The sequence below is a fragment of the Pseudochaenichthys georgianus genome, chromosome 3 (assembly GCF_902827115.2).
Source record: "Pseudochaenichthys georgianus chromosome 3, fPseGeo1.2, whole genome shotgun sequence".
Taxonomy (NCBI): domain Eukaryota; kingdom Metazoa; phylum Chordata; class Actinopteri; order Perciformes; family Channichthyidae; genus Pseudochaenichthys; species Pseudochaenichthys georgianus.
This window is the reverse complement of record NC_047505.1, coordinates 45,454,634-45,480,531: the sequence shown is the minus strand read 5'-3', so window position 1 is coordinate 45,480,531 and position 25,898 is coordinate 45,454,634. Positions and strand designations below refer to the sequence as shown.

At 41.4% G+C, this 25,898-nt stretch overlaps 1 protein-coding gene across 3 annotated transcripts in view; it reads right to left on the bottom strand.

The window, feature by feature from the left end:
- Positions 1-1,876: 1,876 nt before the first annotated feature.
- The window catches only part of trpm7 (transient receptor potential cation channel, subfamily M, member 7), a 59,063-nt gene continuing 35,041 nt past the window's right edge, over positions 1,877-25,898 (bottom strand). For 2 of the 3 annotated variants that reach the window (XM_034076654.1, XM_034076646.2), the window contains exons 19-40: positions 25,403-25,546; positions 20,636-20,764; positions 20,266-20,517; positions 19,975-20,149; positions 18,871-19,003; positions 17,369-17,547; positions 17,012-17,144; positions 14,741-15,837; positions 14,233-14,333; positions 13,971-14,067; positions 12,732-12,808; positions 12,596-12,633; positions 12,015-12,043; positions 11,562-11,627; positions 11,155-11,199; positions 10,013-10,078; positions 8,221-8,504; positions 7,873-7,955; positions 7,199-7,404; positions 6,828-6,879; positions 3,457-3,563; positions 1,877-2,861 (exon numbers count right to left, since the gene is read on the bottom strand). In XM_034076654.1, the coding sequence (XP_033932545.1) occupies positions 2,749-2,861; positions 3,457-3,563; positions 6,828-6,879; positions 7,199-7,404; positions 7,873-7,955; positions 8,221-8,504; positions 10,013-10,078; positions 11,155-11,199; positions 11,562-11,627; positions 12,015-12,043; positions 12,596-12,633; positions 12,732-12,808; positions 13,971-14,067; positions 14,233-14,333; positions 14,741-15,837; positions 17,012-17,144; positions 17,369-17,547; positions 18,871-19,003; positions 19,975-20,149; positions 20,266-20,517; positions 20,636-20,764; positions 25,403-25,546 (3,606 nt within the window). In that variant the 3' untranslated portion in view covers positions 1,877-2,748. The remainder of the gene's footprint in view (positions 2,862-3,456; positions 3,564-6,827; positions 6,880-7,198; positions 7,405-7,872; positions 7,956-8,220; positions 8,505-10,012; positions 10,079-11,154; positions 11,200-11,561; positions 11,628-12,014; positions 12,044-12,595; positions 12,634-12,731; positions 12,809-13,970; positions 14,068-14,232; positions 14,334-14,740; positions 15,838-17,011; positions 17,145-17,368; positions 17,548-18,870; positions 19,004-19,974; positions 20,150-20,265; positions 20,518-20,635; positions 20,765-25,402; positions 25,547-25,898) is intronic. The other variant, XM_034076661.2, reaches the window with a different exon arrangement.

The window sequence follows — 25,898 nt, the reverse complement described above, 5'->3', positions numbered from 1 at the left end:
CATTGTTTTGCTCTTTATAAAAGTACACCGCACCCTGTGGGAGGGGAAACCAGTCTGACTGCCTTCTGAGTCATACCTAGCCACCAGCTGTATTTATATTCAGTACACTTAGTTTCTTTTCTCATGCCGTGTTTAAGAGTTACTTTAATGCTTCTTTCACCAAGTGTTCCCACACCACTTAATTTTCTTCAAATTCAAAGCTTTCACAGGTCCCACTTCACTCAAAATGACAAGACAGGGCTTAGTTTGAGACATAGATCTAGGTTCATGACTGTCACAACACTGAGAACTTGTGACACAAAGAGTAATAGCAGGCATTAAAGAAACAAAGAAATAACAATTAAAGAGAGAAACGTCCATGTGTTTAAAAATGCCTTGCTGTATTAGAGTGACAGGAGGCAATATCGTCTTTTCTAAAACAGCAAAACAATATATTTAGTAAGTTATGTAGAGATTTGAGAAAAATAACAGCGTACAATCACTTAAATGTCTTCTCTTGCATGTAAATAAATATATCTTTTCATAAATATATACATTTAAGCACTTTTCTATTTATGAGAATCTTCTAAATCTTTCAAGGCCTCAATTTTTTCCTTCAAAATTCACAAACAGTCAAGAATTTGAAGAACTTCCTTAATTATTCCTTCTTGAGGAGGTTCCTAAATAACCAATTCAAGGACCTTTCAATGACTTTCCAGACCCAACTCACTCAAATTGGCATTGTTATTCTACATCTATTCCGTTAGATACACGGATGACTAGTTTCCTTTGCATTGCACTCTCTTGAGTCAGGTTGCGAGTCAAACAATGACTAACATGTAGACAGCGGCACATTCATTCTGGCTCAAAACATTACACTTCGGTTTCTACCGCTCAAATTCACCAAGTTTCAATATTATAATTTTATTATTATGCTATTCCAAATAGTGCTGGAGGACAAATCATCAACTATCTTTCTGTACAAAATAACCAAAGATCACACGAGGCTTCAGCAGCCGCAGTTAGACGACTAACGCAGATATCCTGGGATGCTTTTGTGCACAACTCACACATTCAGTCAATGTCCACGTGCTGCAGGAGAGCATGGAAACAGTGACTCTTCCAAAGTACATAGGCTACGGAAAAGCTGTATAAAAATCCCTCACCCGTTAAGAATGAGGAAAAGTGACTGTACCGATGTAGAATTGAAGCCAAGGGCCAATCATCAGTGTCCTTAGCTCACCTATCAGTGTATCCAACAGCTGAGCCTCCATCAGTTTGGTCCGAGGCGGATGAACGGGGTTATTGTGGGGGATTTCAAACCCCAGCAGCTGCTGTCCCTCTGAGGAATCTGTTCACACAGCAGCCTCTTTGTCTCCTCTGCACAGATACGTTCAAGAATCCACCAGCAGGACGATCTGCAGGACTGCACTGCCCCACTGATGATGGACTCTGTGCAATGGCAACAATTCAATTCAAACGTATTTAATGGTGATATGAGGTATGCAAGCCTGAACATATAGACCGGAGACGTTATTTCGATCTCTCTGTCTGTTCACATAAACTGAAAGATTGATATTAAAGTTGACTTTGAGACATCAATGTGGACACAACATTTGACTTTTTCTCGATTAATCATTGATTAAATAAAAGGTTGAATTATGTCAGAAAGACAAACAAAGAGCACCCACTCTCGACATCTGGGCCCCAATGAACTTTGGTTTTTGTGCTTAACAGACCCAGAACGTTTCAGCTGTATTTTATACCAAATATAAAGACATTTGGAAATAACCCCTGCAGATATAAGTGGCTGTTTTTTTCTCTTCTTAAAGCTTACTACTAAATATGAATTTCATTTTAATCTGAATAAGTGTCACGCATTGAAACACAGACATGATTTCGAACAATGTTGCCAAAGCTTTTTTAACATTTTATTTGTTTAAAATGATGTCCAGTACAAAATGTTTACAGTAATACCCTTACATCTGTCAGTTCCCCTGAATAAAATATTTTTAATCTGTTCAGCTCATGCCAGATAACAGTATCTATAAGATACACTAGATTGTAATTTGCTCATACAATAGTTGATGACAAAGATATAGCAATAGTACCTTTGTAACAATAAAAACTATCAGCAATATGTTGGTGGACACACTCTCAATACAATAACATTACATACATTGTTCTGTAAAAGTTGCATTGCAATCTGCCCATATTTTACAAGATTTTCAAATTCATGTATATCTGTTCATAAACTAAGAGACAAAAGGTTGTGATACAAGTCTTTACACATTATAAAAATGATGTGGTGTAGCAGTGGCTCAGCAGCCGTCCTCTGAAGCTGCTGTAACAGATGTACAATGCACTTAGATGTGTTCTTTTTTTTCTTAAAACAAGGCAACTTCTCAAACTTCATAATAAATAATAAACCCTCTGCAACAAAACGGTACCTGTGGATATATCCAGTTCGTATATATATATATATATTTTCATAAACTTGTACAAAATATGTTTAAAAACGTCTTCTCCTCGTGTATTTTTACTTTAAAAAAACAAAACAAGGTCAAGATGGTTGAATTGTGTTCGACAGCGTTTTGGCGGGATGGACAAAAGCATGACAGTCTGCATGCACTGGTTTCCATGGAAACTCAGGTGTGATTCTTCCAGTTGATTGGGTGCGCCTCTCTGCTCCTTGGCTTCGACATTGATCTGAAATAGCGTCCTTGACATGATTCTCTCTCGCTCGTTCACTTCCTCGTTTCCATCCGCTCACAGCATCAGCCTCATTGATTGGCGGGACTCTTTGACCCCGCCCCCTGGATTCGGAGGGTCCTCCTGTGGGAACGTCACCTTATCCGGGGTGTAGTCATTACGCTTTATATCTGGGAGGAGAAGAGAAAAAATATGTTGCAAGAGATTACAATTGTTATCTTGTGTTTGTATTCTCTCATTCAATGTTTATGCTACAGCTGGGCAATAAAGACATTTGTATCAATATACATCCTACATTTTGGATATCGTTATATTGCACAAGAGTCTTTTCTTGCTTGTTTTTTAAAGGCTGCGTCACAGGAAATGGATGTCATTTCCTGAACTGACTAGGCTGTTCTAGCTGTTCAGTGTTGTGCTATTAAAATACAAGTGCAATGAATAATATATACTGTTTACTCTGCTGACGCTGTACTTCAGAACACACTGCTGAGAGATGACTGTGCTATTTGCAATATACCATTTTTAAACACTATTATTATTGTCATTTGCTTTCTCGATGCTTTATGTTCAATTACTTTACTTATTTTTGTTACCATGAGTGAAACAACCTATTAAACTAAATCATAACTCCAAGTAGAGTATTTGTATGAGACGCATCTGGAGGGAGCCATTAAATCATCCGAATGCTCAGGTTGAGGTTGGAGCGTCTGAAGTCTTTTCTTCTCGCAATAAGCTGACTGAACAGCAGCAGCTCCGACGCCTCACCTGGGAGTTTGAGTTTGCGGCAGCAGGAGTTGCAGTGGTGTTTGGCTCTGAAGTTCCTGATGGCATCGTCCCCCAGGTTGGCCGGTCCAAAAATCATATCATAGGATCTGCAGGAGTCACACGGAGATCAGTGAGTGCAAACGCAACAGAGAAAGCAGCAGATGGAGTTGGAAGTGTATCAATGTGGTGAGACTGCTACTGGTTATTATGTGTGTATTCATCTTACAATCATTTCCTTAATTAATACTTAAGTCTATAAAAGATAGTCAGAGAAAGGTGGAGAATTTCAACAATTTCTTTAAGTCCTACATGTTCCTCAAAATTCGGTTTATGATTGCATTAAGACAAAAGCATAATAAGGCAAACGAGTAAAAAGCAGCGAATTACGATTCACACAGTGATGCTCAATAAAGTGTCGCACAGGAGTCAGGAAGAGTGACATTTAATGATCAGCTTTTGACTAACGATTGGCTTAGCTTAGTTTTATGAGTCAGGAAAGGATGCATAAGAAAGGGGGTGGAGTTGCTATTCTGTTCAATGATTCCCTTCAATGCAGGAAGACATCGTATGGAAACTTTGATTCTTTTGAATATGTGGCCCTTCAGCTGAAATGCTCCTCTCGAGCTCTGTTCCTAAATATCTATAGACCAACCAAATACTGTGCAAGCTTTTTTGATGACTTTACTGAACTGCTGTCTATAGTGTGTATTGACTTTGACCGTCTAGTCATTGTTGGTGATTTTAACATCCATGTTGACAACCCCCAGGACAGAGAGGCTAAAGAACTGTTTTGTGTTCTTGATAGCTATGGACTGACTCAGCATGTGACGGAGCCCACGAACAATAAGGGGCACACTCTGGACTTCATTGTCTCAAAGGGTCTGAATATCTCTAAGGTTGTGGTGACTGATGTTGCGCTCTCTGACCATTCCTGTGTTTTCTTTGAGAGCTCTATTTCTGTTCACAAAAATGTTCAAAAAGAGGTAACCACAAAGCGATATTTAACTGAAAATACTAGGGAAATGTTTACTCAGAATTTTTCTTCCACACTTGCCCCTGCTAACATCTCAGTAGATGAGCTAGTAGATCATTTTAATTCAAAAATTAAAAATGTTATCGATGCCATTGCTCCAACTAAGGTAAAGGAAGTGTCTGGCAAGAAAATATCTCCATGGAGAAAGGCCATGACCGTGAGAGCAGAAAAAAGAGAATGTCGAAAAGCGGAACGCAGGTGGCGAAAAACAAATCTCCAGGTTCACTTTGACATTTATAAAGAGAGACTTGGCCTTTATAATTTGGAATTGAAAAACGCACGACAATCATTCTTCTCTGACATCATTACCAAAAACAAAAACAACGCACGTGCCTTGTTTGCTACCGTCGACAGACTAACTAACCCCCCAGTGTCAGTAGCCTCTGAATTTCTAACCACCAGGGCGTGCAATGATTTTGCCTCCTTTTTCACTGACAAAATTCAGAAAATCAGACAAGCAGTCAGTGCCTCTGCATCAGGAACAGCACATGTGTTGTCTCTGTGTCCACTTAACATCAATTCAGACATCATGACACAATTCCATCAGATTAATGATAAAAACTTAGAGGACATTATACAACTTCTGAAATCCTCCTCCTGCTGCCTTGATATTATTCCAACAGGATTTTTCAAAGATGTTTTGCCTTGCATGGCCTCAGATCTACTTCATATAGTAAACAAATATCTTCACTCAGATATTTTTCCACAGGCCCTGAAAAATGCAGTCATTAAACCGCTCTTAAAAAAGAATAATCTAGATGCTTCAGTAATGAACAATTACAGGCCCATATCAAACCTGCCATTTCTAGGTAAAATCATTGAAAAAGTTGTTTTTCAACAGTTGAGTAATTTCTTGCATTTAAATAGTTGTTTCGATGTGTTCCAGTCAGGCTTTCGTCCAAACCACAGCACTGAGACTGCTCTTGTAAAGGTCTTTAATGACATCCACTTAAACACAGACAGTGGTAGAACTTCAGTGTTAGTATTATTAGATCTCAGTGCTGCGTTTGACACTGTTGACCACAGCATATTACTAGACCGACTGGAAAACTGGGTGGGACTTTCGGAAACAGTTCTAAATTGGTTTGAATCCTACTTAAAGGACAGAAACAACTTGTCATCCGAGTTGACAAATATGACATGTGGGGTACCTCAAGGCTCCATCTTGGGGCCTCTTCTCTTTAACGTCTACATGCTACCACTGGCTGAGATAATGAAGAACAACAAAATAAGTTACCATAGCTATGCAGATGACACACACATTTACTTAACAATTTCACCAGGAGACTATGCTCCAATTCAAACACTGAGTAAGTGCATTGAACAAATCAATGACTGGATGTGTCAGAACTTTCTCCAATTAAACAAAGCTAAAACTGAGGTAATGGTTTTTGGAGCCAAGGCAGAACGTATAAAAGTTAGCGCTGAGCTTCAGTCTGCAATGTTCAAACCAACAGATAAAGCCAGAAATCTAGGTGTAGTCATGGACTCTGACCTGGGTTTCAACAGTCACATTAAAACAGTTACTAAATCAGCCTACTATCACCTACAGAATATATCTAGGATTAAAAGACTGATGTCACAGCAGGATTTGGAAAAACTTGTCCATGCTTTTATCTTCAGTAGACTGGACTATTGCAATGGTGTCTTCACAGGTCTCACTAAAAAATCTATTAGAAAGCTGCAGCTGATTCAGAACGCCGCTGCTCGAGTCCTCACTAACACTAAGAAAGTGGATCACATCACTCCTGTTCTGAAGTCTTTACACTGGCTTCCTGTGTGTCAAAGAATAGATTTCAAAATACTGCTGCTGGTTTATAAAGCACTGAATGGTTTAGGCCCAAAATACATTTCTGACCTCCTGCTAAATTATGAACCATCCAGATCTCTCAGGTCTTCAGGGACTGGTCAGCTTTCTGTCCCCAGAGTCAGAACTAAACATGGTAAAGCAGCGTTCAGTTATTATGCTCCAAATATCTGGAACAAACTCCCAGAAACCTGCAGGTCCGCTGCAACTCTTACTACTTTTAAATCCAGGCTGAAGACTTTTCTTTTTGTCGCTGCTTTTAATTGAACTATTCATATCTTAGACTGCACTGTAACTTTTATCACTGTATTTTTTCTTTTTATGTTTATTTTATTAGCTTTTATTTTTAATGACTGATTTTAAATGCCATTTTCTTAATGTCTTTCGTTTTTTTGTAAAGCACTTTGAATTGCCTTGTGTTGAAAAGTGCTATATAAATAAACTTGCCTTGCCTAGCTTTACAATATTGAGCCAGAATAAGCTATACAAATATTTCAAAACGGTGAATGACATGTGTGAGGGCTCACTTACCCCTTCTCACCGCTCGTAATAACAGATGGATCTGTCAGAATCTCGCCGACCCCTACACACACACACACACACACACACACACACACACACACACACACACACACACACACACACACACACACACACACACACACGAAAAAGCTTTATTGTCATGATACAAACTCGGCTAAGTCTACAGGCAGACAATGGAGAAAGGACTTTCATTCACACAAATCTTTTTCACATGCATGAGAGAGGGGAACATCTACACCTATCGCATTTCCATAACTCGTGAGTTTTTAAACGGAGGTAAAAAAGCTATTTAATTAAAAACAAACTTGACTCCATTCAAAGGGATTCAGTTTGGTAACGTAAGAGTGCCGAGTGTTTACCCTGCAGGTCGAGCACCAGCAGCTCTCCGCGGGTGTACTCGTAGGACCAGTGGCTGAAGGCCAGCATGGTTTCCTCCAGCAGGTTGGTGGGCACGATCTCATCTCCGTTGTTGTTGTTGAACTTCCTGAACTCTCCTGTGATGCACTCCTCTATCGCAAACCACTGTCCGGCAGAGTGACAGTAGAGCAGATACACCTCCAGAAACCTAAACACAGCGGGGACACAGGTTTAACGCCGACAGGACAACGAAAATCCTCCAAAATGTCTAATTATATTTGAGGTTTGAACAGCAAAGAAAAACAGCCTAGCATTTAAAGTGACTCAAGGTATTATGCATTTAGAAAGGTAGGAAAGGGAACGTTTACCAATGTGTTGATGCTTTAAAAGGAACAGTTTGGCTTTGTGGTAAATGCACTTGTTCACTGATTAAATGAAATCAATAATACTATCAATAAGCTTGGCACTAAATAGTTGAAATAGTGTGTGTCAAAGGACAACGGCAACACAGTGAGAAGCTGGTAAATCATCCGTTGTGTTGCCAAACCACAACCAGCTACACAACGCGTGTCTCGAGGCTTTGCATGACATTCATACCGAATCAGATCAATATAGGAAAATAAAACCGATGTGAGATATGTAGATGAATTCTGCCACAGCCTGCGTTTGTTCTCACCTCGGAGAGTAAGGGATCGTCTTCGGCCTGATTTGGTTAAAGGCAAATGTCAGTTTCTGAGCAGCTCGTTGTTGTTGAATTTCCTGGAATGACGGAGAAAGACATTTAAAGTAAAGCTTTGTAACATCGCCACAATCAAAGATTCTAGCAACAGTTTTACTAGTTTTTATTCAGTCTTCATCACTAAAATGATGGACTTTGATGCTTTCTAAAGAGAGATGACAACCTTTTGGTTAACGTGGCGGTACCCAATTGTTTGATAAATAACGTGTGTAAATCCCATAAAGCTCTATCAAACTAAAGACACAGTTACAGGTCGGACGGGGTCTCAGAAGCCTTCGCTCGTACCCTGAGACAGAGGTGCAGCACGGTGTCCTCCTTGTAGATGCTCTGCCAGGTTTGGACCACCTCTGGAAGGAAGGATTTGACTATATACAGATGTCCTGGTTTGAGGATGTCGTACTCTGACCAGGTGCAGAGCACCTTGAGGGCCCGCCTGAGACCCCCGCCCATCTCCTCCTTGCTGAGAAACTCTATTTTGGCACAGAGGCCCCGCTGGGCCCAGGAAGACATGCTGTTGTTGATGGTGTTGGGGGAGCTCTCCTCCAGCCGGTACACCGTCACCGGCTCTCCTGAGGGAAACACACACACACACAAAGATTAAAGATTCTACTGCTCTACAGAGTTTGTGCAAAGAAAGGCAGACGATACTCAAAGCAGAACAACATTGATATCTGTTTACTGAGTGCTTCCTCCTTAGCAAACATTTGCCTACTTATGCATCAGCTGCAACATGAACACTCAAATGGTCGTCATAAAGACATTTGTGTTGTAATGCTAATGTTTAAATGGTTATTTGAGCCAAGAGCTCGTTGAAATCGAGCTCTTAGGCTTGGTATGCGTTTGATTTTCTTTAATTGCTGTTCTACTGATTAAGTGGACAATGCAATGACGAGGTACGCCGACACTGACATTCTTCCAGTGCACAAACCAGTTTTCTCTATCCGTCCAGTTCAAACCGGGCCCAGAGACAGTCGTCTGGGTGCGTCATGAGAGTCATGCAACTGTGCAGCAGAGGAGGAAGGAAACAACTTTGACTGATTGCAAAACAACTTCAGTTCCTCCTGAGCTTTTGGATCAGTTGTTTGTTTGGTTAGTCATTTAGTCGATTATCTGCACTGACCAGTCAAAACTAAATAAGTACAAGCACACCCTGGAGTGCACTAGACATATTGATTAGGATTTTAGCAATAACTTCATATTTAGTAAGAAATGAGATTAGACCAGGATCACTTTGTCTGTAATAAGACATGTTTATTAAACTAGCCAATTGGTTCAAAGGGCCAGGAAATCCAAACAATAAAACATTTTTAACAACAAGTTTGTCTTTGGATCTTAATGTTTTATTAGGTTTCATGTAAGGATTTTTACAATTGCTATAAACCAGCGTAACAATACCTTAAACTACCATTTTACAACTTGAATATCTGATGGCCATCCAAGTTTGTTTTTCCCAACGTCACTATTTTCTGTAATTGCTAAATATTGAGCTTAGAGCTGCAACAAGCTGTCCACTGTGTAGTAGTACAGGTAACTTGTTTACATTACATCACATTAGAGAAGGCTTTATATTTCAAATATTGCTAAATACTGTAATAAGATGAGACTTTCAAATATACTTATAACTTGCGACATTGTGTTAGGCCCATTTCTAAAACAAACTGTAATCCATGTGTTTGTTGCAACATATTTATGGGTAAATACCAGTCTATGGTAAATACTGAACAACCGCCTCCTGACTGCACCATGATGACATATCTAGAAATGGTTGCGTGTATTTACACTCCGATATATTCACAGCAACTGCTCGACTGCCACTTGAAACATCGCAAACTAAAAACCAGTATTTCCTCTACAGCAGGGAGAAATATCTGAATAGTGAAGCCAAAATAATCATTTCAAGAAAAACAACAACACACAAAAGACAGAACCTGCTCTCCCACAGGTGTGGAGAGAGGAAGCAACGTCTGCCTCCAAACTTCCTCATTCTCCAACCGCCTGCCGTCTCTGTATAAAGTGTCTGCGGTGTTTTCACCCGATCCGACATGTCTGCGAAACAGGTGCTGTGACCCAGACTCACCTCTAGGGGGCACCGGGGTGAAGGGGATGCTCTGAGACAGCCTCATCAGGTTGTTGCGCTCCACAGCTGCAGGAGGAAGCGTATGTGCACTCGTTAATATTGTTTAAATGTTCACTTTGTTTTATATAATATTTTATATTGGAGCATCGACTCAGTTGTCTTGTGTCTTACCTGTCAGAGAGAAACCATTATTTATTAATTTTTATTATCATACATGTTACCTCCTTGTGTCTCTTAACCTGATAACATGTTATATTTGGCTGCTTGTCCCTTTTAATGTTTGTGACAAATAATCTGAGGGGAATTTCTTATTGTTTGTTTTTAACTTGTGACGTGTCATTTTGTAAAAGCACTTTGAGCTGCATGTGCTGTACGAAAAGTGCTATATCAGGGTTCCTGCAGGTTTCACCAACTCAAATGTAAGACTTTTTAAGACCACTTTGAATAGAATTTAAGACCTATTTCACGGCAAGAAAGTATGAAGGAAAATTGCTATGAAAGAAGAAATACGTCCCATAATTACTTACAAAGTAAATGTATTCATGTTCAACATAAGAACGATGACTGAGCATAACAGTACAGTAGCCAGAGCTCTGCTGTCTTCATGCTGTTGTAGGATTGGTGTTTAGCTACGGTATTGAGCGTCCACAGCACCTCCGCTTTTAGGGTTGACGTAGACTCAAACGTCGCCCGGAGGTCCCTGGTGTTGTTGCGGGAGTAGCTGCACTAGCTAACGCCACATTAGCTGCTGCTGCACTAGCTAACGCCGCACTAGCTAAACAAACGCTAATTGTGTTTGCAAAAGGTGCAGCGAGCTTCAAACACGTTCCCTCCACTGGTTTCAACCAAGCACCACATTCGATGTTTTCCAACCAAATGTAAGACTTTTTAAGACTCCGCAGGAACCCTGTATATAAATAAATCTTTATTATCATTAATATGCAAACAGGTTAAGACTAACACAGGAGAGGAATCAACAGAGGTGACAATATTTGGTGTGATTATTGTTTGCTCTTAGCCTCTCTACCACAAGACAACACTCAAGTTAAAAAAAAGCATGACTAGATCTGTAGCATCATTGATTTAGCAAACTAAAACAATACAAGAACACACAATGAAACACCACATTCCCCATTTCTCACCTGAGTACATGAAGCTTTCTATGGGCTTGAATGGAGAGCCAATAGCTATGGAGAAAAATAGGAGAACTGTTAATCTCTTTAAATAATTAGTTGATGACATTTAATGAACATGACGGTGAAGAAATGATCCAAGAAAATCTATACCACAACATGAGCTGTTCTAGCGTTCACCAGCAGATGTCTCCATTTCACAATTGTGCTTGCATTTAAATGTTCTTAAAGTTCTTCACATTGTTTTTCTTCTCATAAATAAAAACAAGATCAATACTCAAGAAGAAATAGACCATAAACTCCCTGCAAATATCTTTATTTTTTTAATCATTCTATTTGTCTTTCTGTCAAAGTATTGCATGCAGATGTACGGCTTGAGTGTGTTGTGATGAGTGCTCGGTCAGTGTGTGACTCACAGTCCTTCCTGGCTCCCAGGTGGCTGTGTCGGGGCGTGTAGAGAGAAACTGAAGCTGCTGTAATCACTGAAGGAGAAGAAGAGCACAGTGATGCTTGAATCCAGAAACACGAGTTAACATACAGCAAGCATTGCTCAGCAAAGTTCACTCACTGTACTAAGATTTTCCATAAACAAAGTTACAAAATACTTCGAAAACAGTCCATATTCAATGCAATTTAAGCAAGTTTATGTATTAACTTTTCTTATCTGGAATGAACCTTCTAAAAGGATATCATATTCTGGATGTAACATGGCACCTTTTCCATGTTGTTGCTAAAGGCAAATAAAGCCACACTATCCTTCATTAGATCACTATAGATGGTAGTAAGGCAGCCACTAGAGGAAAGGTCAAAGGTCACTTTGATAACAGCGTCTGTGGAGATGCAGAACGAGCCGGACCGAACTAACTCACCGTTGGGTGATTCTTCCCCAGGGGCTCGTCTGACGGAGAACAAAAGAAACAAAACAACATTAGTTTAACAAAAACATGTGAGCTTGTGTTCTGCATTAACACACAGTAGGGTGGAGAGAATAGTGGGCGTCATTGAGTGCTGGCTTCAAACAACTAACAAATATGCATCAGTGCAAATTAAATCAGAAATAAAATAATCTGACTTCAACAGACATGTTCAATTATCATGTGCACTATTACTTATATTTGCAATTTGACATTAAACTACTTTTAAATATCATTGCCAAAAGAATGTTACAAAAGTGACATTCATCTTATTGTTATTTGTGCTAGTATCACTTGTAGATGTAATTCACTTTATATACATTTTTGTTTACTCAATTTACTAAATTTGTTTTTATTTTTCACTATTATGCTTGGTTTCGGTATTAGTCATAGGACCTTTGTGTTTTTATTTTAATATTGAGAATTTTGAGAAATGTCTGGTACAAGATATTCAGGGTGTGTGTGTGTGCGCGTGCGTGCGTGTGTGTGTGTGTGAACAAAGACATCTTGAATGAAATCAGTGGTAGGACACTTACAGGCTGCTGGCTTGGGCTGACTTGCCCTGAACTCTCTCCTGGTGGAGAAATAAGAAGTGGTTAAACAAAGACAGAAAGCAGCATTGAAGTCGTTTTTATCTTTGTACTTCTGAAAGTTCACACAGTCTTGTCTTACCAGGCCTGCAGGCCGGGGGTCCTCGTGGGCGAGGATGTCTTCAGCTGACGACCGGCTCCTGTCCCTCTTTGTCAGAGCTACAGGAAATAAACAATCATAAACAATAAAAACATACTCATGTGGGGCTTCCACAGACAGCGCCTCAGACTCAGGGACATACAAGGCTTTGTGCAAATATTTATTATAACTGTGTTTTAAAATTTAACTCATATGCCTTAAACCATATCAGTAAATATATATATTTATACTAACATGCAACAACATGCAGATACCGCAATCTTTATCAACTCTTTGTGCTTTCTGGTTGGATGCAGACTACAATGTACTGTGTATTAGGGATGGGAATTTGAAAGTAAATGTATATTCAACCCCCAAAAAAACAGTTAACCAAAATGTACATATGCTATAAAAAAAAGAAATAATTTAATTTTGAAAAATAAATAAATACATGTTCAAATAAGTGTAGAAGAAACCAAGTCGAATTTGTCAAATGTAATTAACTGGTGACCACAGTTTGAACAGTTGACAGCTAGGCCTACAGCTTTCATGCTTAAAACATAACTTGGTTTTTAAATGAAAGAGGGATCAGACACGAACAGCACAACGGGTCAGGGTAACGTAACCCGTGACAACAGAGATCAACAACCTGTAACAGGGCCTGTGCACAGAATGCAGCTATTCAATACTCATTCTTCCTTAAGAATATGAGCATGTCTACTCAGGGGAGAGGCGGGAGCGGAGGCGATTCACAATCAGGCCAGCTGTAGAGAAGACCCTCTCAGCTGGAATTTGGGCATAAGATGAGGTTTGAGTCTGCGTGATCTGCGTGTAGGGAGGGGCAGCAGCCATATCATTGGCTAGAACTAGCGAGAACGCGAGTGAAGTATAACCGGACACGAGAGAGAGAGATCAGCACCTGAGGGACCGTGAGCGGAGCAAAACACACCTTTAGACCTAACACACTTGGCTATGGCACTGTCGTATACATTCAATTATTCCATTTGATAATATGTAATGAACTTAGGCACACCTGCCAAAAAATGTTTACAAAAAAAATTATAATACAAATATTCATAACTCATATTCGATACCTGAATAATGTCGAATAGTCGATTAATCATTCCCATCCCTACTATGTATGTGCTATTGCAAACAAGTTGAATCTGATCTAATTATTAATATCTGTATAATAAAAAAACATAATTCATAATATTGTTTGTATTTGTTGTGTGATCTTACTGGATTCAGGATGGAGGGAAGCTGGTTCTCTGTCGAACTCTGTGAAGCCGGCGTAGGAGTTGACTGATCGGATGTGAGCGGGACCTGAAGGCAGAGCCTGAGACGCATAAAGGAGTGAGAAAATAAACCTTATTCTGAAACACTGTAACAAAGTATGGCTGCTATAAACAATATGGTTCACAAATACATTCATGTTAGGCTAAATAAGCATCTGGGAACTACATTTATTAAGACGATGCCGCTAAAAGTACATGTTACTCACACATGCACTCAGCTGCAGTCGGCTCTCGGACACCGGGCTCTGCCGTGAGCTGGATCTCTCTTTGGGAGCCGAGAGCTGGAGGTCCATACTGTCTTTATGTCCTGAAACCAACACATATGTTTAGCTTTTGTAAGGCCATTCAAACAGCTATGTCTGTCTGCAACATGACCAGAGTAAAATACTTTATTTATGTTTGTCTCATGTCACAATATCCCACCACAACATTCAAAGAATCATCATAACCAAAAGTGAATCCTCACCTCCACCTGCCGAACAAAACCTTAATCAATCACAGTTACAGTTGAAAACCTCAAGTCAACCAATCATTCGTGCTGTCACTTGACAAGAACACTTGAGAAACACCCGGACCAGAGAGCAACCAGACGGGAGGACAGAGAGAGGAAAGGAAAAGGCAGCTAGAGAGTCGGCTGGTTCCTGATCTGGAGATGGAAAGGCCCGAGCACCCGGCAAACGCAGTCTGAACGTAATCTCACACTAAAACTCAAACCTCTCGTTGAACAGCCAGGCGCCGCAGGAGCCGACCGTCCTGACATGTTCCATTCCCTTCTCCTTTGCCTGTGGGGTTTCCTGGGTGCCACAGCAGGGGCCTGCACACAACCTGGCTTGCTGCCGTTTCCTTGAGTTTGACCCCGTGGTGATTCAGCTTCAGGAGCTGGCGGGACTTCAGTGTCTGTGCTCAGAGAACCGGATCTGCCCTCGTCGTCGCAGAAGGCCTCGTTCACGTACCCTAAACCTGCCTCCCCTTTTCTCTCCCCCCCTTCTAACCCCTCTGTGTTTTCTGGCTTTGCAGTGCAAGCAGGAAAGCAAGCAGGCCGAGCAGAGCCCGAAGTCTTAGAGACAACAACAACAGTCGGATACACACACACACAGCTTTCCCCCTCCTCTGAGATCTCAGCATCAACACTAGTTTCACCCTCGGTCTTGTACTTACCCACAAACGCCCCAAACTCTACAGTGGTGCAGTCTGGCTGGTAAAGCCTAGCTAGGGCGAGTTCTGGGTGGCTGGAGCCGCTGGGCAGGGCAGGGGTGCTGCTGAGGTGGAACTGGGCCCCCGGGGAGGGCACACAGGGCAGGCTGGAGGGAGAGTCGGAAAAGCCCGGCTCCTGAGGACGGGTCGGTTTATTCCGGGTGAGAGAGTGGCCGCGGAGACGCAGCTCCGGAGGGGAAATGGCCACAGCACTTTGGACAAAGCCACAGGAGCTGCCTGGGAAGACGGCCTCTGCAGCAAAGTGCCCAAGCCCAAACAACCCCCTCCTCTCTGGACTCAACGCTGGGTTCATGGTGGGGACCAGCCCCACACTGTGTTTGCCCATCATGGATGTTTTGGAGTGGGGCCCAGTGTCTGAAGCCACAGGGCCGATGTTGGGGACGACGTTCTTGGAGAGGCTGAGCTCCCGGGTGATCTGGTTGTGGACCTTGCTGGCCTCTGACGCCCTCTGAGCAGTGAGGGTCTTCAGCGTGTCCACAGTGAGGGCAGAGAGGTCCTGCAGGTGTCCGATCTGAGAGTCCAGAGTGTGCAAAGAGCGCTTTATGAAGTTCACTTTGTTCCCGACCTCCTTCAGCTGCATACACATGGTCTCAACCCTGGAAATGACATTAGGTTCAGTTAGCCACGGCTCAGCTTGTGCTACCTACTACTGTTTATGTTGAATACAATGTTAACACTATACTATTGAAGTAAATAACCTGTCTTCTAGTGTTGAGGGCGGCGTAATAAGGTGCTGGATACAGGTACGCTCAGACGGACAGAGTGAGGAAAATGTGTTTTGTGTTACATTAAAGCATATTCACATTTTCGAAGGAACCCAAAATACCAGCATGAACGTAATACTGAACACGACCTTTAATGTTAACATGTTGTGTTTTGGTCAGTTCGTGACTATGAGAACGAGAAGGTCCATGTTTTGGGTGATTCAGGCACAAGCACGGGCATGCCGGTTTGATAGACTTCAAGGATAAAAGCATTAATGCATTCTGATGTTTAATACAGAATCTAAAAGTTACTTTTGGTTGTTTACAAGAAAAACTCCACTGGGCACCTTTAACCCTTGGATGCCCGAGTGACTGGACTCGTCCATAAGTGGGTCTAAAAGGACCCGTATTAGAATAATGTGTGTTTTTATGCCATTTTGGTTAAGAAAAATCACTTGTATAATATTTAGTATTATATTTTGGTTCACACTAGAAATAGTTTACATTTTCTTTACATTTAGAAACAAAACGTTTGGAACATATTGATGCAAAGATCTCCGCTATTCTGAGACCCTCACAGTATTCCAGTCCCTTTTCAAAACTCTTCTCCTCTTGTCTACTCATAGCCCCCCCATCAATCCATGCCAGTTGATCAAGTTTGATAGTCCTATACCCCCCACCCCAACCTTCCCTTATATTGTAAAGCGATTTTGAGTCCATGTAAAATAATCTTCCTGAGAGGTGTCACTTGTGATGTCGTCTGTGTGGTCCACAGTGAATGTATTCCTGACAGCAACAGGTGATAAGAATCAAAGGTTCCCATAGAAAATGCATGCAGGGTCATTTTTGACCCACTTATGGAAGCTTGGGGTAGAAATACAAAAACTACAATTTCTTAAAATGTATACAATTTAAATGGCATGATATCCAAAACATGTTTTTTGAGGAATAGCTGGAATATGAAACGATGAAAAAAAATTACTTACAAAGATACTTCAAGAAAACCACCTCACCGGGTCAAAAAGGGTACCCATCTAAGGGTTAAGAAGGCCAGTAACAGTCTCACCTTTCTGAGGTCAGACGGATGCGCTCCTCACTCCCCGAGTGAAACTGATCATCCTTTTCATGAAAGTACGTCTCCACACACTGCTCCTCAAAATCATGAAGCTTCTTTTGGTCCTCCTCCGTGAGAAACAGCTCTGAAAGAACGTAAACAGGCGTGTTAGGGTTAGAAATGTCCAGAACGTGCAGTAAAGCAGGAAATATTTGTCAAATTGTTTTTCACGCATAAAGTATTTAGATTACAATGTTGAAAAGATAACAAAGAAATGTATCTATTTATATCAATGGCATCCTTTATCAGCATCTTTTTAATAATACACATTTAGGAGATTTGATGCGATGATGCAGAAAAAGGTCGTACTTGGTCCGTAGGTATGCTCCTTCTTTCTCTTCCGACACATACAGAAGAGGGAGTAGATATGGCAGAGGAGGATGAAGGGGGGGGGGAGGACCGGCTTCTCATGGTAGGCCATAATGAAGTGGTAGCGCTGGTACTTCCACACCAGATTAGAAATGGACTTCACTTGCAGATACACATTGCTGGAAAGAGAGCAGACATTAAACCCAGGATGATGATGATGTTGAGAATGTCAGCCATATTTCAGAATTACAGGGAGCGTTTACCCAAACATTTAAAATCTAAAAGTCTGCTCTGATTGGTTAGATGGATGGCACTGTTGTGATTGGTTAACCGATTAGAGCTGTCCCGCCCCTTAGCCTATTATGTACATTATGTTGGCGCACTAGCTTATACTAGCGCCAGTGTTACGTTATTATGACACAGAAGGAAACAAACGAGTCCAATGGAGGCGTGTCAGAGAGAAACTGCCTCTCGAGGGAACTTTGGGAATTTAGACTTTGCAGACCTTTTACATGCACAGAAACCTACAGTATACATCACACTACAGGAAAGGGAAAAGCACAAAGAGAGGGGCTTTTCCTTCTGGGAGGTGATGAGGTTGGTGGGAGTAGTTTGGTAGAAAGAAAATAGCTCCTACATGAAACTGATCATAAAACCCATCAGTTATCGAAGTAACCGGGTCATGATTTCTAAAAGGAGACATTGTTGTTTGAAAGTGCCATGTAGTTCCATCTGAGAGAAGGCACACATCTCTACGGCTGACATCTCCAACACTTAATCAATCCAGATTGATAAATAGAACTATGAGTAAAGGGAAAATACATATAATATACATTGGGTTAAGTATCCCTATCTGGTTATAACACCAGTGGTCGTTGGACGCGGGGGGTCGCCGTACCCACACTTATTTGGAGCCCCCACTTTGTTGAAGCATGATTTTTTTTTTAATAGTCTAATAAATATAAAAGCATTGCCAGTGTTATCAGTTGCAAGTGTGTATTTGTTGTAACAATGACGAAAACGTAACCAACATTTCACAGTAATTATAATAAAAACGTAGCTCAAGCATTTATGAAACTTGATTTGAAGCCTGTGTGTGAGGGGCAGCACCGTGTGTGTGTGTGTGTGTGTGTGTGTGTAGGGTGACCAGGTGTACACAATTTGTATCATCCGCGTCCCACAAATTGAGACTATGTCCCGCATTTGAGTGACAGCCGCGCAGAAAGGCACCGCCCTTTATTATCATATTGTTTAAACGGCATCATTAAGTTGCGCTGACAGGCGACAGAGGTCCACAGTGAACCCACCCCTTGTTGACAGTTCACGAGCGCGTCCATAGTGTCTCCCCCCCTTGTTGACGAGCGCGTCCATAGTGTCTCCCCCCCACGTCCACCCAATAAAAACATCCCCACTACACCACTGTATAACACATAACCAGAAACTGGGCAAAGATAATGAGTAAACAGTATTCTGGATACAGCACTGGAATGTTGTGCACTTACTTGAAGAAGGCGATGAGGAGGTTGACCATTAGTATATACTGAACAAAGAGGTAGACTGCTTGTAGGAGAGGAGTCAGCCACACTCCCGCCGTACACAGTGACTTCACTGCTACGTCACTGTTATTGGCACACACTGTGAAGAGGAGGAGAGTTTAAGGATGGGCACACTCCTGCAGGTATGCATGCACTGACAAATCCCCAAATATGCTAAAGATTAACTTTCATCCACCAGGACTTTTTTATTTGCATTTACTATAATTAACTTTCTGTCTGGTGTCGGTCCAAATCTGACTTTACCACAAATGCATTCACACAAAGAGGAAAGGAGACCATAATACCTCAAATCATGAATTGTTTAATAATACATTCCTGACCACCTGCTCTCTAGATATCCATTGAGAAGCCCATATTGATCCTCAGCAAGTACATAGCTCTAACGATGTAAATCCACAAAAAAGATGCTGCACACACGTACAGTAAGTTGTAAAGTACCCTTAACTTTTATGCAAACGGATATAAGAAAATAGCCGACTACACTTGGTGTGAAAAACAAGCTGCAACTATGATATGTTTAGAGGGATATTTCCTTCAACTCTAGCCTTGAGCCTTCACTAGCTTTCTTTAAATAACAACTTTACAACAAACTTAAAACAGCATAATTTACATCCGACTTTGTACCACTCATGGTAGCTATAGTAACACTCATAAACCATGTGATAATTTTCAGCAGTGTGTGAAACCTTGGGATGCCAACTCATGTTATGGAGCTCTGCCAGGTGTTTTGTTCCACTGAAGCATCCAACACGCCCGACTGATGATCACTTAATCGTTCGCTGTTATCCAGAACACTTTAAGCGGAGTCAGGGCGATCGATGCTGTGGTGAAACAAAAAGCCCTGCCTTACCAAAGAGACCTGCGTTGGCTGCTTCAGTGTGTGTGAACCCATGTTGAGTGAAAGAGACTGTGAAGGAAGGCAATGATTATGCCGGGTTTGATTTCCAGTGCTCGATCGGAGTGCCAATCAGCTATCATGCTGTGGTGAAAAGCTTTGAATAAAACTATTCTTACCGGCGTAATCTCCTATACCTTCCTCATCGTCCTTACCGTCGATTTCATAGGCATACACTTCCCCGTACATCATCCAGTACGGCTGGAAGACCACGTCTTTGGCCAGCGACCAGCTGGGCTCCTCATGTGGATACAGAATGGCTTTCCGGGGAACGCCATAGCTCAGCAGGACTATAGCCATTATTACCACAATATAAAACATGTTGGCCACCTGCAACAGATCACACACAATTAATACGAAATATGAGCGATGGCATATCAATTGCATTTAAACATGTTGTCTGCTTTCTTTACATCATGCAGTTGTGTGACTTCTCACGTTCTCACCATTTTAGCGATCATCATGACGTACGGTCCAGCCTGCTGGTTGACAGCCAGGATGTCCAGGAGGCGCACGTACCAGAAGATAATATTCAGACAATACACCGTCCTGCCAGGGACGAAGGCTTCACCTCCGGCCAATCTCAGGCCGAACCCGATAAAAAAGGTCACAATGGCCAGAAAGTCGGACACATTAAAGTAGTCACTGAACCACACCTTTATCTTCTGGGATATTTTGCCCGCTTCAGACATAAACATCTGGAAGAGGAAGAAAATGGAAAAATAATGAAATAATGTTGAGGAGATGAGATTATTTGAAGCATTGGCTTTACAGGGCTCGAGCAAAGAAATCTTCATTATCTTCGTTTGCACATACCTCTCGAATTTTCTCGATGGCAGAAGTGAATATGTAGAGGATGACGACCCACTCCTGAGGAGAAGGCCACTCGGGCATCTTCACCAACACCACGTACGAGTAGAACATCAGGAAGCCCAGATAGAAGAGCTGACAACGAGAGACACATTCATTAGACTCATTAACAAGTCTCTTCAAATGAAGCTTTGAAAAGCCGTCATATTGTAGGATTCCATCACCCTGAAATCATTTAACATTTTTGACTTTTTGTTACTGTGATGATATAAATGGATTTTCTGGTGCCGATAAATTGCTCGTAGATCGTCCAGCTGATACGTGTGTATGTCTTCCTTTATGTGACAAGTGGGAGATCAAACCGCTTTTTGACTGCATTACCCCCCCATATTTTCTATTTTGTTTATTCTCTGTCAAAGCGTCTTTGAGTTCCTGGAAAAGCGCTATACAAGGCTCATGTATTATTAAAAACACTTAAAAAAACAAACAAAAAAAACGCCAAAAAACATGTTTATCTAACAAAATATTTTAATTGTAATCCATGTGGAATCTGGAAATGATGATATATATTTACATTTGTATAAGATTTTGAACTTTAAAATGCTCTTTGGCAGAAAGGAGTTATAAACAATCCTACGCACCCGCCAATGAATAACTATGGATAGATATACAATTATATTTCAATAAATATATGTTAGCCATTTAATCTGTAACTGTGCAGAAACACCAGGTTTTAACAGAATTATAGACATGCATAGAAATAAAAAGAGTCAAGGGTTTTTTCTTTCAAGAGTTGGAATAGTGTATTTTCTTTTTTACTTTGTACGTCACACATGTGAGAGATGTAGATATGCTAAGTATAAGAAAAGCTTGACGTAGATCCGGGCTATTCACTTAGCGGCCCGCGGGGTGATATGAACGGGCCCTTTGAGTATAATGTTAAAAAGTAATCCACATTTTATTTTTATTTTTGGGCCAGAGTGCCTTTATTCCAGAGAGGGTGTTACATTGAGAGATAGAGGGGAAGACATTGCCTGAACACTTCTGCGGGCTCGGGTTTCGAACCCACCTGCTAGCTACTGTAGTGACAACTCCTGTCATGTATTGCATCTCTGCGTGAATGATTAGATAATTTCACTACATTAAATCAAATTAAATGATGTTGATGGTTAAATTAGCTTCACATGTAGGCCTACTGAGTTCTGAGCCATTTAGATCTCTAAAGGCCTTGGGGCTATGTTGTTTGATTGAATTAAACACGATATATGCACTCCACTATGCTGTTGTAGTATTTACTGTATTTTAAGCTCTTAATATGATTGCTCGTATTTCAAGCCGTCTTTTTCCCGGCCCCTTGCTTTGGATCATTTTCATCAACCGGCCCCATTCCAAACTAATCGAATAACCCTGACGTAGATTATAAGTGGCCGGTGTCGATCCCGAGAGGGGCTTCCTCTCTCTGAGGCCTCCGAAGGGGCTGAACCTCATCATGGCACTTTGAGTCGGGAGCAAACAGTCGGCCATTTTGAGCCCTCAGAGCTCAGCTGGCGGTGAGCTGTGTGAGAGAAGAGAACATGATCTTCTCCGTCTCCAGTGAAAATCACAGTTCCCAACAAAGCCGGCTCTCAGAAGGGAGGGGCGAGCGGGGTGGAGATTATATAAAGAACAGAGGTGGGATATTTTATCCTACTGGTCATATAAAGCTGTAGTAATCAGTCTTTTCATAATGAAGCTAATCTTTGTAACTGGATTGTCTACAGTTCTCAGTTTTTCCTTGTACGATGTGAGGGTCTAAGGACAGAGGGTCTAAGGACAGAGGGTCTAAGGACAGAGGGTGTCATTTTTCTCATACTGATATTCTGAACAATCTGTGTTGTTGTATTTGCTGTAAAGTGTCTCTACTGTAGGCTAATTTTATTATATGTACAGCACTTTGGCCCGACCAAAAATCGTTTATAATGTGCTATATAAATAAAACTTGATTTGATTTGATGCTCAGTTCTGTCGAAGTTCTTCGATAACCTTTTCTCTCCAGACCGCAGTTTGAGACAGTAATCCACGCCTTTGTCACCACTCGGCTGGATTACTGTAACTCTCTCTACATGGGGGTCAGTGGGTCCTCCCTCGCTCGTCTGCAGCTGGTGCAAAATGCCGCAGCAAGGCTTTTAACTGGCACACGGAAATATGACCACATTTCCCCCATTTTGGCTTCGCTCCACTGGCTGCCAATACGTTTTAAGATTCATTTCAAAATCCTTTTATTTACTTTTAAATCCCTAAATGGCACGACCCCACCATTTCATTCTGAGCTGCTACACCCTTACACGCCCAACCGCCCTCTCAGGTCAGCGGATCAACTGCTCCCGAACGTGCCCAGAACCAGGTCAAAACTCAGAGGGGGCCGTTGCTTCTCTGTAGCGGCTCCCACGCTGTGGAACGATCTGCCGCTGCACACCAGACAGGCCGCCACACTGCCTGCTTTTAAATCGCTTCTTAAAACCCACCTCTTCTCCTTAGCGTATCAACATCTTTTAGAGCGTTGCTTTTAAATTGTCTATCGTTTTTACTTGTACTTATTTTATGGTGTGTGAGCTGTGCTGTGTTTTTTGTTGTTGTTGTTCTGTTTTGTTTATATGACTGTACAGCACTTTCATCTGGAGGTTTAAAGTGCTCTATAAATAAAGCTGTATTGTATAAGTAAATCATATTGATAACGTTTGTATGGCAGTACTACATGCATTCAAACATCTGTCTGTACTAATTAGCACATGTTGACATGCTAAAATCCTAAAGAGAGATAGGGAAGATGGTAAACATTCTTTATCATCATCATTACGTTAGCATTTAGCTAAAAGCACTGCTAAGGCAGCCTTTCAAAGCGTTGCTGTCGTCTCTTAGTCCTGTTTCTTAAGTAACTCATTGATTTGCTACCTGTATTAACATGAAGTACTTTTTTTTTAATAGATTGCTATTTGCATAACAAATACATTAAGTGGGTACTTTGGGAAATAAAGTAATAGCTCTTTAGAGCAGCTTAGTTCAACCTTTGTGTTTTCTTCTTTTTCAGTAGCGAAACAAACCATGATTGGTTTTCAATGACCCATGAACTGCCCATTGTAGTTTGACCTGTGCTTGGAACAGAAAGGAGCTCTTTTGTAGCACCATACTGCAGACTGTGGGAAAGTTGGTCCACATAGGCAGGTAAAGTTACACGTGCACACTCAAACACACACGTCCAGTTTACACACTACATTAGAAAAATTGCTGAGCCTTGACATGAGAGGAAAACCAGCCATTAACACTCGCATCTGATGTGCAACCTGGTGTTATGTGCAGCATTGATGTGTTGAAGTAGATGTAGATAAGCCTGGGTACAGGCTATATTACGGAGACTAGCAGTTTCAGTGATGCTATCAGCACCTCTCATTCTTGAACCGCCTGAAAAACAACCCTGTCCCTGCTGATTAAACCCTCAGTGACGACTCCCAGGCTCCTGAGAACCAGCCTCAGGCTTGTGTCCATAAATAAACACAAGAACAGGTGAGAAAAGGTGAGTGATAGTCCCTATATGGTTGTGAAAAGTGTGTGTTCAAGAAGGTCTCTCCTTAGTCTCTCCTAAAAAGTATGGTAGCCATATAGGAGTGTTTAAAATAGAATGCAAGGGCACAATGCAAGGAGAGGCTGATGTGTCTCCAACTAGAACACTTCCAATAGGGTTTAATGGAGCGCAAAAAGAAGGGGGTTGCAGAAAAAAAGACTTCTCACACTGAATCGAGGGGTCCCAACTATCTGCATGTTACAGATTCTTTAATTGTATGATCACATTCCCTGAGATTTCCTGCTGGTGGTGCTGTTTGAATATGTGTCTCTCCATTCAATGCTAAAACAACCAGTTGTTCCATTTATAGATTGCAGTCTAAGAGTTGAATTACATCCTAGGTCTTTCCTAACCACATTAGAATACCTGAATGGTCAAAGAGAAAAGAAAACGCACCTTCCGGGCCAGAAAAGACTCTTTGACTGCAGTGTTAGTGTTTCGCCGCTGTTTTGGTGGGTGTCTCATAAGACGAGGTTGCACCCTGTTCCTCTCTCCCATTTGTAGTTTTTATGAACCTATCAATAACAGAGTCTGCAGGGTTTTGTGTCAGACCAAAATGGGGAGGGAATCTTTAACATTAGCTAAATTCTCAGGTACTTGTTGATCTTTATCTGAACATTACTAACGACCACATCTGACAGCCCCTGTTGACCGAAGCGTCTCAGGTACTAATGAACAAAAGGAACAAAGAAACTCGGCTGGCTAACCATTAGCACATTCCTGTTTGCATTTCTGCTGCATCTCAACTGTGTAGATCACACAGATTCTTTTTATTCAGGGTACATTTAAATAATCTGTGTTAAAGGTCACCTATTATGCAAAATCCACTTTTTCATGTCTTTCATACATTAACATGTCCCCCCCAGAGTTTTCGCTTGAATTTTTGGATGTATAGATGTGTGGATGTGTGGACGTGTGGATGTGTGGATGTGTGGATGTGTGGACGTGTGGATGTGTGGATGTGTAGATGTGTGGATGTGTAGATGTGTAGATGTGTAGATGTGTAGACGTGTAGATGTGTAGACGTGTAGACGTGTGGACGTGTGGATGTGTGGACGTGTGGACGTGTGGACGTGTGGACGTGTGGACGTGTGGACGTGTGGACGTGTGGACGTGTGGACGTGTAGACGTGTGGACGTGTGGATGTGTAGATATGTAGATATTTATCTCCATACCGTGTTGGACCAGAACTTGACGATTGGAGCGTGGTAGAAGGCATATATTTTCCTGGTTAGGGGCAGCTTCCTGGAGCGAATCTGTGTGTCTATGTCGCTCTTTGTCTCCACGTTGTCGTTGGATCTGGCCTCCTTGAAGACATCCTGCAGAGGTTGAAGTGGCCCGAATGAGACAGCAGTGGAGAGAAGGAAAGCAGAGTGAAGAGGAGAATGTGAGGGGAACACACAAAGGAATGAAGAAAAACATTTTATTTTAAGTCCAAGAAAAGTGTTTTTCAATCTAATTATCTTAATATGTCTCCTACTCTTATTTTAAGACAACAAACTGTTCACAGCTCTGTTTAACAAAGAAAGAAATGCAACTCAAAAATTATGTTTTTATTTCCTTTTAAAGTTTCTTTCAGCTCCGATAATAAGTCTGTAATACTGTGTGTCATGTTTGCCATATGCTGTGAATACATGTTATTTTACCGGTTGTCCCAAAGACAGTGCTGCT